Source organism: Gopherus flavomarginatus, chromosome 2, assembly GCF_025201925.1.
Source record: "Gopherus flavomarginatus isolate rGopFla2 chromosome 2, rGopFla2.mat.asm, whole genome shotgun sequence".
NCBI lineage: Eukaryota > Metazoa > Chordata > Testudines > Testudinidae > Gopherus > Gopherus flavomarginatus.
The window spans coordinates 31,079,445-31,095,799 of NC_066618.1; the positions used below are offsets into that span (position 1 = coordinate 31,079,445).

General features: G+C 39.5%; 1 protein-coding gene across 2 annotated transcripts in view; it reads left to right on the forward strand.

The window, feature by feature from the left end:
* Positions 1-12,430, forward strand: part of KIF5B (kinesin family member 5B) — a 65,403-nt gene extending 52,973 nt beyond the window's left edge. For both annotated transcript variants that reach the window (XM_050939027.1, XM_050939028.1), the window contains exons 21-26: positions 1,821-1,881; positions 1,978-2,049; positions 2,200-2,304; positions 3,538-3,754; positions 7,263-7,395; positions 9,860-12,430. In XM_050939027.1, the coding sequence (XP_050794984.1) occupies positions 1,821-1,881; positions 1,978-2,049; positions 2,200-2,304; positions 3,538-3,754; positions 7,263-7,395; positions 9,860-9,866 (595 nt within the window). In that variant the 3' untranslated portion in view covers positions 9,867-12,430. The remainder of the gene's footprint in view (positions 1-1,820; positions 1,882-1,977; positions 2,050-2,199; positions 2,305-3,537; positions 3,755-7,262; positions 7,396-9,859) is intronic.
* Positions 12,431-16,355: the final 3,925 nt, after the last annotated feature.

The window sequence follows — 16,355 nt, forward strand, 5'->3', positions numbered from 1 at the left end:
CTCTAAATGCGACTAGTCGGAGGAGCTCTCATGGATATCTTTTTAAGGATTTTGTCCAAAAATTTATTGATTTGTGTGAGGATTGGGACACAAAACATGCTCTAGTTTACAGAAAATTGGTGAGCATGTATTTGGAAGGATTACCAGAGAGCGGAATGCATTGTTTTATTGACTGCCTTATTGAACTGTGTCATTTACATTTACTGGGTGTCATATTTTACCCTGTTGTATTCTAGTTCTCCATAAAGACAGATCCTGAAATTTTTATTCATGCCTGAAAACTTGTAGGAGATTTAATTTTGCATACCTAAAACCTGAAGATTAGTCATGAACTTGGTTACGTTGGTCTGGGAGCTGCTGGTCAGTCAATGATCAGTACCAAAACAAAATCCCTTTTTGAGTGATGGTAGCCAAAGCATGTCTAAGATCTAATATTATCAGTCGTCAAAGATTTTTAAACAGATACCCTTACACCATAGGAAAATGCAGCTTTGTTTTATATTCTGGTAGGATACAATTTTTTGGCCCATAAAGTCACTTCATTCTAACTCTTTGCTTTATGTCCACACCCCCAAAGCAACTTGGAACCAAATTATATCAAGCATTAATCTCTTTAATCTAGCGGTTCCTCATACAGTATGCATAATTGAATCATATTATAATTGAAGTTTGGATGGCATGAAGTGTTTATCACAATTAAATGATTTTAAAGTGTAGGCCAATGTATTTCATTTTTAACTTTATACAGTACAGTACCATAAATGTGCATGGCCTTGTCAAACCAAAGACAATGCTGAATACTAACAGTGTAAAACATCTTTAGTCTCAAACTCAAAAACATATTTATAAATTTGCTGTGACTCTCTCCAGATGAGATCTGAAATGCAGCTGGAGCGCATGAGCATTTCCTATTGCAACATTAGAAGTGGTAGAATAGCCTAATCAATTTAGACTTCAGACTTTTGGTGATACTGGGTGGAAGGAAATTGTTCTAAAGACAGAAAAAAACTTGCAAAGTTTTGTTTCCTTTCTCCGTAAACCCAGTGCTGGTTCCCTACTTTTCACCCTTCACTGTGTTTTTGATCATCATAAAGTTCCTGGGTCCTTTCCCAAGTATCCTGCCTGATCTCTCTAATTGCCTCATAATTTGAAAGAAGCTGAAACCAGAGGCCTTAACAATGAAGTTGATGCTTATTTCCCAGGAAGGAATCTTAAATAGGATGTTGAGAGAGATTCTGTAATGTGATTGGTGTCATTAAGCTGTTGTATTTTTTGGAAATTGGAAATCTGAACTGCTCATGTATAAAGGAAGAAATCAGTATAACAACATGAAAAGTTTTTTCAAATTGAATAACTCCCCCTGCTCCCATATGCTATCTATTATCTCCTTGACCAGTCAACGCTAGAAATATTTGTAGGAGCAGTAGATATTTTGAAGCAATGGCTCTGGACCTATAATCAGAAGTTTTCAACCTCTGGTATGTTAATATGGCTGTTTTAGGGTGTTCTATAACTCAGCTGTCTGAACTTACTTATTGAAATCCCCTTTAACACTAATTGTATACAATTTTTCTCACAATATCCCTGCTCTTCTAGTCTTGGGCTCTTGAATGCTCTGCCATTTGTGACTGATTGTAAGGTGGTTTTGCACTTTACATAATTAAGGACTTAATCTCCTTTCTATTTGGAACATAAAGTATTATTTATAAGATTTGTATTTTACACAAGTATAAATGTTTAGCTGTACTAGTGTGTATATATTCTCTTTGATTGTTAGAGTTATGCTGTACTAGTGTGTATATATTCTCTTTGATTGTTAGGGTTATGCAAGACAGACGAGAACAAGCAAGACAAGATTTGAAGGGTTTGGAAGAGACTGTGGTAAGTTAATTACAATGTGTACTTAAAATAAATGCTTGTAACTTTTTTGTTCCTGCTAAGAATTCTAAGCTGTAAAATGCTTATTTGTTGTTTTAGGCAAAAGAACTTCAAACGCTACACAACCTGCGGAAGCTGTTTGTTCAAGATCTGGCTACTAGAGTTAAAAAGGTAACATGACATGATAGCAAGACTTGTCTCTATTTAAATGTGGAAGTAAGTAAGTGAGCTTGACTAATTTAATGTAATGTAGTTCCTTTGGTTCTGGTTTTATTAGAAAGCTGAACACCCATATATCACTATTTCCTGTTGTTACCGTAGAGTGCAGAAATTGACTCAGATGATACGGGAGGCAGTGCTGCGCAAAAACAGAAAATTTCCTTTCTTGAGAATAATCTTGAACAGCTCACAAAAGTCCACAAACAGGTATAGTAAAACTTAAGACTAAATGAATTTAACTTCAGAACTTCAAAAACTGTTCCTTGTTCAAGATGTATTTTAAAGGTATAATGCATGTGTACATATTTGTATCCTGGAATAGTCGTTCATACTCTTAAGAGAAGCTTGCTTGTCTGAAATTTTAACTTCAATTTTTAATATTAAATACATAGACTAATGTATTCTATGAAGGTTTTTACAGTAATTTAGACTTAAATGGTGGTGTGTATTGTCTGTCTATATTTATATAAGTGGTATAGTTCTGTTGACTCTTAATACTTAAAAGGAAATTTTACTGCTCATATCTGTTGTTTTAATTACCATATATACTTGTTCATAAGCTGAATTTTTTTAGTAAAAAAGGGATGCACCAGAGAAGGGGGTTGGCTTATGAGCGGGTATAGTGAGGGAAAGGTAGGACACAGCCCCTCCCCCCAACAGAGGGAGCCAGGAGAGGCATTCCAGCCAGCAGAGCCAGAAGGGAAGAGGCAGGGCCAGAGTTTCTCCACTTCTGGCTGTGGTGCTCTCCCCTAGCTTGCGAAGCAGCTGCAGCCGTGCCACTTGGCCCCGCCCCCTAGAGCCATGCTGCCTGGCCCAGCCCGGCCACACTGCACGGAGCAGGCTGCGGCCGCGCTGCCCAGCCTGCGGAAGCAACACCAGCCAGGCCAGAGACATCCTCGCCTGACCCTTCCCAGGTGGGAAGGGATGGGATGAGGAGAGTGTGGGGGTCCCGGGCTAGGGGTGGAGTTATGTAGGGGTGGTCACAGGGGTTCTCCCCTGACCCCCAGCTTCTTCCCCCCCCTCACCCAAAAAAAAAAATTTCCCCACCAATTGCTGTCCCAGCCTGTCAGGATAATCAGCTGGTGCACCAGGACACTTTTTGTTTACTTAGGTTTATCTCCATGCCTGCCGAAGCTCGAGGTAAACAAACCATCTGGGCCCCCCATTGGTTTATCCTGATGGCCTGGGAGTCAGTTTGCTGACCTCTGAATTATAGGGTCGGCTTATGAATGGGTCATAAAATTTTTCCATTTTTACTTATCCATCTTGGGGGATCAGCTTATAAATGAACCGGCTTATGATCAAGTATATACAGTAGTTTATTCAGTTTAAACGTTCAACAAAGTAAGTATTGTCCCGTCTATTATGGTTTCTTTCGTCTTGCTACAGTTTAATTATTAGTTTTTCAGAGAAAAATTAAGATATTTTGCTTATTCTCAGCTGGTACGTGATAATGCAGATCTTCGCTGTGAGCTTCCTAAACTTGAGAAACGACTTAGAGCTACAGCTGAGAGAGTTAAAGCTTTGGAGTCTGCACTTAGGGAAGCCAAAGAGAATGCATCTCGTGATCGCAAACGATATCAGCAAGAGGTAGACCGTATTAAGGAAGCCGTGAGATCCAAGAACATGGCCCGAAGAGGGCACTCTGCACAGATTGGTTAGTAAAGAAGATGCTGCAGTTTACAAACACGTTTTGTTTTGCTTAACTTTCCTTTCTATTCTATTTTATATATATTTAAAAGAACTAACTTAAGGTCAAATTCTGTCCTGCATACATGCCTGCAGCTCCTAGTAATGTCAGTGAGAGTTGCACATGTGAAAAAAGGCAGGATTTGTCACTTAATACAAAAACTGCTATAGTTAATTTCAGTGTACAATTCTGAAATACATGCAAATCTTTGTAAGTCATTGCTGCTTTGACCTGATTTTTCTTTGGTGGTTGGGCTTTCACACCATATAAAACCTCACCTGCATGGAACGCTAACTACCCTGAAGGAGAATGTTCTGTCTCCTTTAAAAACAAAATGAAGTTTGAACATAAGCCAAAAAATTCTATAATTTGCTCTTCAAATCTTTGCTGTACTCTTGTGATAGCCAATTGTTATCTTGCCATCAAAACAAGGGAAGGACAAGAAACGTAAGTGTACTCAATTTCATAAGCAAATTAGTAATGCCTTTGCTAAAGCAATAAACAATTTTCTCAGTTCTTTTTTGGTAATTGATTAGCTTAATTAAATATTTTGAATAGAAGGATCTCATCAAAACTTGACTATCATTTCTTTATAAAACTGGAAAATCCAAAGAGAAAACACAAGGTCTAAGACTTCCGTAATTCAATGTTTTGAACTTAAAACGTAAGGATCACAACAATCCTCATCACCTTCCATTCCAAATGCAATGTCCATTCCTTCAACTTTGCCTTCTCTAATATCCGTACAAAGCAATATGTACTTAAACAAAAAAGCCCAATTTCAAAACACTCAATCGGTCACAAAATTTCCCCTCTCGAGGAGATGAGAACAAAACCACATGTGACTAATGTTTCTCAAATCTCTTAATGCAAGACTGTAAGGCACTTGGATACTGTGGTGATGAGACCAGTATAAGAACATGGAATAGAACATACATTTTATTAATTTATAAAAAGTAGGATAGATACAGGTTACTATGCACAGTAATTATCTGTAAAGCCGCTCCTCTGCACACTCAAATATTGAAGGTGCTTGCAAATCAAAATATCATTGTTTACTCAAGGATTTAATGCTGTGGCCATTACCATAGTACCTGAGCAGCTATCACCTACCATGATCTGTTACCCAACATAAAGAATAAGATGGTGTCATCCCTAAAAAGAGGATGTCGACCTGTGGAATTCATTGCCAAGGAATGTTTTTGTGAAACTATAACTGGATTCAAAAAAGATTAAGTAAGTTCGTGGAGGATAGGGTCAGGGATGTCCTTAAGGCTAGGTCTACACTTGAGGGAAGGAGCAGGGGGTCGACCTAAGATACACAACTTCAGCTATGCGAATAGTGTAGCTGAAGTCAGCATATCTTAGGTCGATTTTACCTGGCCGTGAGGATGGCTGCGAATTGACCGCTGCCGCTTCCCTGTCGGCTCGGCTTCCTCCTCTCACTGTGGTGGAGTTCCAGAGTCAATGTTAGAGCAATCGGAGATTGATTTTATCACATCTACACTAAATGCGATAAATCGATCTCCGGTAGATTGATCACTACCCGCCGATCTGGCGGGTAATGTAGATGTATCCTAAGTCTCTGACTGCAAGATGCTGTGACTGTATGACAGAAGATGGATCACTCAATAATCACTCTGTTCTGTTCATTCCCTCTGAAGCATCAGCATCTGCCACTGTCAAAAGCCAGGGTACTAGGCTAGACGAACTACTGGTCTGACCTGGTATGGCCATTCTAATGCTGGGAACAGAAAGTGATTAAAAGAGTTAATCTCTCTGAAATGTCTTGCATTCACAGAAATTGGCTGGGATGTGCGGAAATAATATGCTCAGAGAGCAAGTTCTGTATCCAAAAAATGATGAGTCACTAGACAACTTTTATAACTTGCATTAATCCAAAATGCCAGTTATTAAACAGGAGTTCACTTTACACAAATTCTTCTATTGTCTGTGGGAAGTCACTGTAAACAATTCTGATATCCGATGTAGTTAACCTGAGAGTGGTCTAACCACATTATTATCCATTTTTCTTGTGTTATACAGTAACAACTTTCAACCTCAGATTTCAATGGCAGAGTAAATAACATCGAGTATTTTCTTATTTAAACCTGAAAACACAGTAGAAACTTGCTAATCTGCACTTCAGTAAACCATCAGTCTATATTGAAAATGGATTTAAAGATTTGTTGCTCAAAGTAGGAGGAATCTGGAAAATTTTCCTTGTGCTGCTGGGGTGGGGCCAGTGCAGTGAGCTAACGCTCCCCACTGGTCAATAGTGGAGCATCATCTCATCCACTAACCTTAATCCAGTCTTCACTGAAGCCCTGAGGGTCTCTTTCTACCTTTATCACAGAGCATAGGGAGAGGCCTCTGATATGCTAGGAAATGGCCCTGGGCTGACCTGTTAGGAGAGAGTGGCTTTCTATGAAAGGCCAAAAGCTAGCTGGACCAGGAAGGGAGGAGGTCATGCAGATTTCTCTGAGCATACCAACTTTAACTATAACACAAGCACAGAGCTTCTTTTGCTTCCAGAATCCCAGTTTTAGAGCTGTACCCTCTCTTCCTACTGCTGAGGTCAGGTAGGCAGGAGAAATTGCTCCAACTTCCGATCCCTAAGAGGGAAGTGAGACGTGTCCCAGGCCTATTTTATGATTTTTGCTATAAGTTGGGGAAGGATGAGGGAGGAAAGGCCCCTTCCCATTCTGAGTTGCTGGAGAGTGATGGCTGTGCTCCTGTCCCTGATCTTCCATCTTCTCCCTGGGGGATTTCTAAAGAGAAAGAGAATCTTTATCTTGATGTGGGCCATAGCTTCAGTTTTGTCAGGGAGTAGCAGCTGTTTGTCAAGATAAGACAAAACTTATCTTGGCTCCAAAACTTCTGGAGCTGATGCTGTCAGCTAAGAAGATACCTAGTCAGGATGTAAGAGAATGCATGACCACCATGAACCCAATTGCTTTATATGGTGATCACACTGACAGATCTTTTGATTCAGCTGTTTGAAGGGAGGATGTGACAGCAAATGCTGAATGCCTGATGTGGTACACCTTAGCCATTAGCAAAAAGTTGGCACCTCCACCTTTGATAGGGTGCAGCTTCTGCAACTGCGTAACTCAAGACTCATATCAACAGCAGAAATTTCAGTAACTTGTTTTCTTGATAAGGCAGAATCAGCCTGGTTGGGCCTTAAGATGCAGAGTGCATGGTTATAAATTTAACCTTGATCTGTTTCATACAACCAATCATATGATACATTGCCTGAGTAACAATCTCATTATTATAATTCCCAAAACATCACTTCCCTAGTTATTTTTAAAATGTTTTTCTCATTTTAGAAAGCATGAAGCAAATAGTAAGAATATGCATTTCTCAAGGAGTCATAAAACAAAATATTAATAAATTTGAATAATAAAAGGTCAAATGAGTAGAATTCCTTGATGTATGATTTCTAATAGACATATTTTATTTCGTGTAGCTAAGCCTATCCGTCCTGGCCAGCATCCAGCAGCTTCTCCAACTCATCCAAGTGCAATTCGTGGAGGAGGTGCATTTACTCAAAACAGCCAGCCAGTCACACTGCGTGGAGGTGGAGGACGGCAGGATAAAGTGTAAGTTTCTCTTTCTCGGGGCTGTTTTTTAGTGTCTTCTTGAGATACTGTATTTCATAGTTTGTGTTTGTAATCCATCCAACTGTGTGAACAAACCACTTGAATATTCTGTGGTTATATCTTGCAATTAGAGGGGCTGTGCTAAAATATGCAGCCCATACTGTTGCCTCCTTTTATACAACCAAAACCCAGTTGTGTAGTAAAGGGGCAGTTCTGGGTTTAGGAATCGTACGTCTAATTGAACAAAATACAAAAGCTGTAACACAAAGACCAGTTTGCCACAACCGTACTACAATAAAACATCTAATGTAGATTTTAAAAAACTCTTGCTGTTTGAGCTGAGTTCTCAGTGTTACTTTTTTAAAGTACTATACAAAGTGCTTCAGTGATCAGATTTTCAGCAACTTAGATTAGTATGTGATGTAAGAAAAAAAAGCATATGAGTATATATTACAGCAAATGAGTACTTCATTGAGATCAGTGGGACCTTTCACATACTTAAGTACCAGTGCTGATCTGGGGCTTTAAAGCATATTTTCACGCTAATAGATTCATGGCAGTTGGTCGCTCCCCTCTGCTCACGGTAAAACATCGGCCCTGTTTTGAGTATTCCATCTGTCTGAGCATCTGCTGCACAATTAGTTGTCTGTATTGAAACTGTCTGCATCTTAGGCTGAAGCACAGTGCACACGTAGAGCCCTGCAGGTCCTCAGATCCTGTATATGTAATAATTCTCTCCTTAAGGACTCAGAATTTGGCTTTTATCTCAGTTCATTCTTTCCTAATTACTATTAACATATTTTCTAACATTTCCTTTACACTGATTTAAAAGTTGTTGAAGGCTACTGGGGTCATGCTTTTTTTTCTGGGATTAGAGAGGAGCCAGGGAATAGGACTGTGAAGTACAAGATTTTTAAATCCAAGTAAGTATCAGACAGCTAACTGATGCTGACAGGTGATTAGCACCTAGAAACAGTGGTGACTGGGTGTTTTATAAATACTCAGATCATAGTTTTCTCCCATTGATAGAATTTGTATATTGACTTTCTCTTACTCTCATTGCCTGTTGAGCTCGCATCTCACTTGAAAAAGAACTTTCACTCTTTGTAGCTGTATACTAGTTGGCATTGGGAAATTCAAGCAGGGACACTGTTAGCTGTTAGACTAAGTTCTTAAGTATAGCAGATTAGCCAGCTAAGGGAGATAAGTGACATAACTTTTGAAGCCTTAAATTTTTGTTGTCTGTGCTATGGAAATCACTTCTGCATTAGGTTATTGCAGTACTCCCCTGGGGGAGGGGAGGAAAAGAGGGATAGTCATCTGGGCTACTCAGAAATGAATTTTTACCCATTGACGTTGGTAGTAAGTGCCCATGTGTCCATCAAAGGCATGGTAATGACCCCTGGTATTTATGCTTTGCACATTTAACTTACACTAGTAATGTTTTTTACTCTGTAATGGGCAAATGGAGTTGTGTTCTCTTTGAGCAGTTACATCAGTTTTACCATTGAAAACTCATAATTTGCTCCTCAGTCCGCAGATCATGTCAAAAACCTTATCACCTGTTCCCTCTCTACCTCCCCACTTTCCAGCCACCCAACAATGGTATTTTGTTCTGAACTGATGAATGGCAGAGAGTGTGGGAGATTAGAAATATAGGTATATTATTTAACCTTTTCTGCCAGGGTTAGTAGGGATATTTCTCTCTTGAAACTTAGTAATTAGTCTACTACCCGTACAACCCAGTCTTTTGGGGATGACTAGTGGGCAAGGATGGCTCATTCCAAACACCTCTTCTTTCTAAAACAGCTGAAATGATACAGTTTGAAGAGCATCTATATCAGGTGCTGCACCCACCCACCTCTGTGAAAATCTTACGTGCTGAAAACTGCCAAAATATCAGTTCTAAGTAGCTGTCAACTTGATGCTGGATACATGAGCAATGATCATAGAAAGTATTGGCATATAATGTGCTTGTGTTAACAAAAGATCGGCCATACTGAGTCAGACCAAAGGTCCATCTAGCCCAGTATCCTGTCTTCCAACAGTGGCCAATGCCAGGTATCCCAGAGGGAATGAACAGAACAGGTAATCATCAAGTGATCCATCCCCTGTCGCCCATTCCCAGCTTCTGGCAATAGAAAAGAAAAGACATTATAGAAAAGTCTTTTTTTCCTGCCTTCCAGGGAATTGGCTACATAAAACGATCATAATTACTGCAAGCTACTTACCTTCCTGTAAATTGTAGACATCAAGGTATTTAAAACAACCTTGTCTGTTGTTCATTTTCACATTGTGAGGTATAAAGCAAACTTCAGACCGTCAATTTGATAAAGGTTGAAATAGGTATTATATTGAAAGGAGCACTAAGCACCTTGTTCTTAATTAGTGTAAATAACTGATTATATTTCATGTCTTTGGCATATGTTTGCATATCAGTTTAACTGTCTTTTTTTCTTTATAGTTGCTGAAAAGTAAATGAAATATGAAGATGATTGGATATCATGCAGAGAGTGTCTTTCCATGACAATAATCTCTCCCACTGAGGATTGTAGGATTATTTTTTGAAAATGTATAAATTGTACCTGGCCTGTACAGCGTTCTCCCCTCCTACAAATTCTGCTGATTTCCCAACAAAACTAGAGTGCAATTTTGGCGTCTTGAAAAATGACATGTTACTTCAAGTGTAGCTCTGTCCATTAGTGTCTTTCATGTCTTAAATTTAGTCTGCACTGTGCCAAGTTGAATGTATGTTAAGAAAATCTTAGTTTAAATTTCCTAGTTTAATTTGTGTACATTTTATTGTCTTAGGGAATGCGGAACAACGTTGAATTTTTTTTTCAATATTTACCACTTTAAATAACACTACTAGTCCCACTCTGAGTTAGAACAGCACTGTACGTTGAAGTTCTCCTGAAGTGATGTTCTATGTAGCCAGGACTAATATTATTTGTACAGTGTGGAAATACTGAAGTGTGCTTATGACAGCTGCCATCAGGCACTTAAATCTTGAAACCACAGAACTAAAGATTTCAGTTTGAACAAGGCTGTTTAACTGTTATCTGATTAAATATTATTTTTAGTTAAATACTGTAAAAGTAACAAGAGTAAACTTAAGTTTACATGGGGAAAAAGCTTGGCAATAGAATATTTCGTCTGTCCTGTTCTTGATTCTACGCATAGCATATCCTGATGGAATGAAAACATTCTGCTTCATTCTGATGAGTCTGTTCACTATCACCAGAGTTGGACAAATGGATATTTTTCACGAATTTAGTGTACACTGAAATGAGCTAGAGTAATCTAGAATTCAATTCTTACGTTTCCAATAACGTATACATACTGGAATTCTTGAGATGAAATTTAAGCTTTCAATTTGAGAAAGTCAGTTGAACCATTGGATAATGAATTAATCCACTAATAATGGAGGCAAAGAAACATTTTTCATAGCTGATGCAGCCAGAAATCCCAGAGATATGTGTAAAATCTGTGCTACACTGAATTGTATTGTAATCTGTTTACTTCTAGAAATATTTAAATGTCTACTCCACAGTAGTTTTTTTTTCTTTCTCTTTGCAATATAGTTGTGTAGGATTGGCTAACAACAAATAAACTTTGGGTTTTGAGCTGATTCTCAAAAGTTTTGAGCACCCATAACTCCCACTGAGGTTAGGATCGGGCTTTTAATGTTGTAATTCCATTGTTTGTGTAATTTATTCCTGGGTTTTAGCCACTACATTTTTAACAGTCCTTCTCAAAAGATAGAACTGTTACCAGATCTTTGAAATGGAAAGAACTTCGCAATATGAAAGAGGTCAAATAATTGTTTTTTCCCAAACCAGCTAATGTTATCTTTATTAGTGGCCTGATCTTTTTTTGGCTATTCATCAGTTGTTGTGGAAACGTAAAAGCTCCATAAGGACCTCAATGGTAAATCACTTTTAAAAACTTTGTATAAAAAGTAAAATTTTCATGCTATGATGGAGCATAGTCAAATCTTAAACCTTAATTCAAGTTACTTTTTTCTGTTTCCTTACTAACTACTGCAGCTTGACTTTTGTAATAGGTTAGATTTTTAAACCTATTTTTTGCATCAGTCAGAAATCCTCACTGTTTTGGAGTTTTCAACCTTTGAGACCTATTTTTGCTCTTTTGGAGTGTTTCTCTGAGTCCTAATCACGCAAATTCTTCTGAAGCATGATAAAGGCAGCATATCAAGGAAAGAGGACAGTGAAGTAGCAGTTATGATAGATGGTTTTAAATGGAGTCCTCTTATGGAAACAGTCTTGTCCATTCTCTCTCAATATTAACTGCACATTTTCAAATCTCTACATATTTTACTTTACACTAGCTAAAAACTGGCTTCCTTGGAAATATTCTCAGATGAAGCAGGATTTTTTTTTCTCATGTAGATGGTAGTTTCATTCCTGTAAGTAATGTATCACGGGTATTGGTGCTGAACATTGCTGTGTAATAAGCAGTAAAATAAACTGTAACTAGCATGTAGCTCAAAATGTACATCACTTTTTTTATATCTAAGCTTTTTTATTTTAAGCTTTTATGAAGTTTACCAAGAATTGCAACTTACAATTTTCAAAGAAATTGCTATTTTGTTTTTTGATTCAGTTATGGTAGGTCATCTGGACAGGACAGTTACTGTTTTGTAAATTAAATCTGTAATAGAATGTTAAATGAATTGCTGTTTCAATTTGCAGTCTGAGTGGTTTTTATTTTTATGTTCCTCTGGATCATATTTTTAAAAAATGGTTTAGAGTAGGAACTGAGTTAAATAAAGGAATAATATTTATTCATGGTGATCAACTAAATTATTTGCATAACTTAAATACTGACTCACTACTGTGTGTAACTCTAAATTTGACATGAGATGACAAGTCTACCTGTGGAACACAGTGACTTAATTTCAGTACATGAAGATGCATTAAAACATAATTGGTTTGGGGAAGACGCCATCTAGTTTTAACTTACCTGCATGCTGTAAATGTATCTGTGTTTAAATAAAGAGGAAAAAAAAGTCTTTGAAATGTAGTGAACTTTATTAGGACTATGCAACAGTGTCATTGAGTCAGCTTCATATTAATACTTTTCATTTGGCAAGACAACATGTATTTTGCTGTGGGTTACGATCAGTATACTCCTTCACTTTATTAGAGCCTTTGTTGTGTTGTTGTTGTCAGTTAGTGTAGGTGTTGGGAAAAGATTGTTCCATCAGTCTTAACAGTTTGTGTTTTTTCACTCTAGTAAATTCATGTTATGAAAAGCTTCCAAGATTGATTGCATCTTATTTATGACAAGACTTTTAAATATGCCGTGAGCTGCTTCCGCAGTGGATTTGTTGACCCACCACAGAGACAGAGGCAGTGATAGCATATACTGTTTTCCTAGATAAACTGATATGGAGAAGAGGGCTTGGATTTGATCTCCTTTTCACCAGTATCTTCACTGACTCCTATAGTTGCTCCTAATTTTTAAGTATGAAATCAAGATAAAGCCAAAATCTTCCTCTTCTCGCCTTCTCTTCCCCCTAACTCTTCTCAGAATGATTTGAAGGGCAGTATACTTGATGTAGAAAACATACAGAGGCATTCCAAATACACAGGCCTATGTGGTAGATGTGAGAAACTTCTAGGTGTAGAGACTTCCCTAATTGTTCAGTGCAGCCCTTTCACTTTGGCTTGTCAGTAATAGTGGTCACACAGAACTGGGTAAAGTCTGACTTACAGCAGCCAGTTCCTTTTCCTTAAAAATTGGTTAAAAGCACATCCATGGATCTTAACTGCTATTTTGCCTATAAAATACTTCAGTACATCATTTCCTGGTTATGGGAGGGAGTCATAACCAACCTTCCACTACATCCCCTTGGTTAGATTATATTTCATAAACTATTCTAGAGGGCAGGTTAGTGTGACAGTGGAGAAGAGAAAAGTGTGCTGACACTGCTTCTCTCCCTCTCCCCAGCAGGAGCAGAGGGCAATTTGAGGAATGCAAGAAATGGGGTAGCAGGGCCAGAGTAAAGCAGTCTGAGGCCATAAGCACACTGACAGCAGTGTCTCCTCCTCATACTGTGGCTGTGTTCTCATGCAGCAATAGAGGATGCCTTCCCCTTCTAGACGGGATGGCAACAGCGAATGCAGCAACAAGGTCCCCCTACCTCAAGAGCCAGAGGGCTACAGCAGGAAAATCCCTACGACTTTTATGCCAGAAGCCGTTCTGTTTTACCAAAGGTATGTCTACACTTAAAATGCTACAGCAGCACAGCTACACCTCTGTAGTGCTTTGATGTAGACACTACCTATGCCTGTAGGTGGGGTTTTCTTGGTGTGGATCAGTGTTTATCAAACCCTGGGGCACACCCCCTGATAAGGGAGCATGGAGGAACATGGAGGTGCAGAGACAGGGCCATCCATGATGCAGGGCAGGGAGGGACACCATGCTTCCAGACACACTGCCCTCAGACCAGCTGTGTGTCCAACCCTGTTCAGCCTCCAGGGCCAGTTCCACCATCTCTGCCTCTAACATCAGCTTCACTCCTCCCCCATCCGCAGTTCTATCCCTCCTGTGCCTTCAGCCCAAGTTCTGCTGCTGAGGAAGCCTTGGCTGTGTAGTAATGAGAGAGGGGGGTGCAGACAGATTCAGTTACTGGTAAGAGTGGGTAGCAGCAACTCAAAGTTTGAGCACCACCTGTGTAGATAATGCACTTCAGTGCGAGGGGATAGCTAAGTTGATGGAAGAGTTCTGTGGATCTAGTGCTGTCTACATAGGGGCTTAGGTCACCATAACAATGCAGCTGAGGGCTGTGGATTTTTCCACACATTGAACCAATGTAGTTAAATCAACCTAATTTTCTGTGTAGATATGCCTAAGTGGGCTGGTCCTGTTGCACTCTTTTCCTGCTACACAGTTCATTGTGAAGGTGGCAGAAGGTTCCACCAGAGCAGATGGTCTTGGAGTTAACACCCCAAATGAAATGAATGAGGCAATTCAAATCTAAATTATTGCTTCCAGCTTTCTGCCTACTCTGGCAGATGTCAGTACACCAGTCATGCTCCAGTCACATTTTCTGCACAGAGGCTAGAAACTTTTAAACGAAAGCTGACTGAATCTGTACTCTCGACTCCCACATAAAACCTCAGTTTCTGCAGACATGTAGCACGTATGCCTTAATCTGGGCTTGTTTGGGCCGCAATGGAGGGAAGAAGCAAAGTAAGATACACATGAAATTCTGCCCTTTCAGCATCAGGATACTTCTGAAAGATGGCCACTTCGCACTAAATTTTTCAATACTCTAGGGTTAAGACATCAAAGCAGCATTCAGTCTCTGGATCCAGGTACCTCAGTTTGTTACATTTTTCTCTGTCCACATTATTACAGAATAAAAAAAATGCTTTCTGGCTTTACTCAAAGTGTTGCATAAAAAGAACAGGAAAACGGGGGTAACAGGGAGGTACTTTATTTCAAATGCTGCCACCAAAGACTTATCAGCCTTCTCTAGAGACTTTTAGGCTTCAAGTCTAATCTTACTAGATCTTTCTGAAAGCAAGACAATTTTCTCAGAAGCCTTCCTAATTGATTTTTTTTTTTTTTTAAACAGAGCCATGGATTATACAGCAAGATAAGTAAAGGATACTAGATAAACAAATGAAACTGCTTTCATGCTTATTAGTTCTCCTGGGCACAACTAACTGATCAAGGATCATTTAATCTCTCTAAAACCAAGTACAATTAAACCCCTTTGTCATCATTGTCTCAGTTCAGGGCAACGAAACCTATATTCCCCTTCATGATCCAGCAAGAGCACCCACTCTTTAGGTTTCTAGCACCACAGCCCTCATATCTTAGGTGGAGATACGTCATGTTCCCTTGTGACCTGTGTTCCCTGTAAGCTGCACTGTGCCAAGAGAGATTCAAGTGCAGCTGCTCCCAGGGTCCTCCTGCTTGCTATGCAGTGTGTGTGTGTGTGTGTGTGTGGGGGAGTGCTGATGTCAGGGTGACCTCTCCTCCCCCCTGCACCTGTACCCCATCGCCGCAGAGCAGGGGACAGAGGACAGCCTGGCTCAGGAGGACTCAGACCTGCTGCGGTCTCAGGTCTGAACGGTGAGTGACTGAGCGCATGGTTTCTGAGACTTCCCCAGCAGCCAGCTCACACAGTCTCTTTCCCATCTCCCCATGTACCCCATCTTTGCAGAGCGGGGGAGGGGAGACAACAGGGCTCAGGACAGAGCAAGGGAGCCTTCAGTGAGTGCCTTAGAGACAGCACATGGTATCTCAGAAACTTCGTCAGCAGCCAGCAAAAACAGACACACACACGCGCACCCTTTTGCAGTGTTTCCAACCAAGTCTGGTGGTGATCCCATTTTCAAGAATGTAAATGCACTGTTTGTTCATTTAACAGAGTGCTTTTCTTGCCCTCCAGTTATAGTCTAGTAAACCTTTCAAAGGCACCCTCAGATAAGCTCCCCCACCCCTGCTGTTCTTCTCTTCCTGTTAAATCTTACAGTCCGTCATCCGTATTTATCTCAGACTGGTGATTGTGAACAAGACAATACATTTCAACAGGTGGATAAACATTTCTGATCTGACAGGAAACCACCTCTGCTGAGGACTAGCACCTGGATACAAACTATAAGAACATATTTCCATTATGTAACTCTTTACATAGTATCAATACAATTTTTATGACAATTTTCATAACCAGTGTGACACTGGCTTTCCTTTGATACCTTACATGACTTCCTTTGGTGAAGCAGGATGTACATACCAGTATCAGGATATTCTTGTAACTCCTTTGCCAGATGGCATTGAGGATTTTTTGTATCACTCATTCTATGAGAACATATTCATGTCTGTGGCCCTGCTACAGGACATGCCTTCTACAGAAATATGTAAAGCTGCTACACAGGCTTCAGTCTGTACTTTCTCAAGACACTATTCTTTGGTTCTTG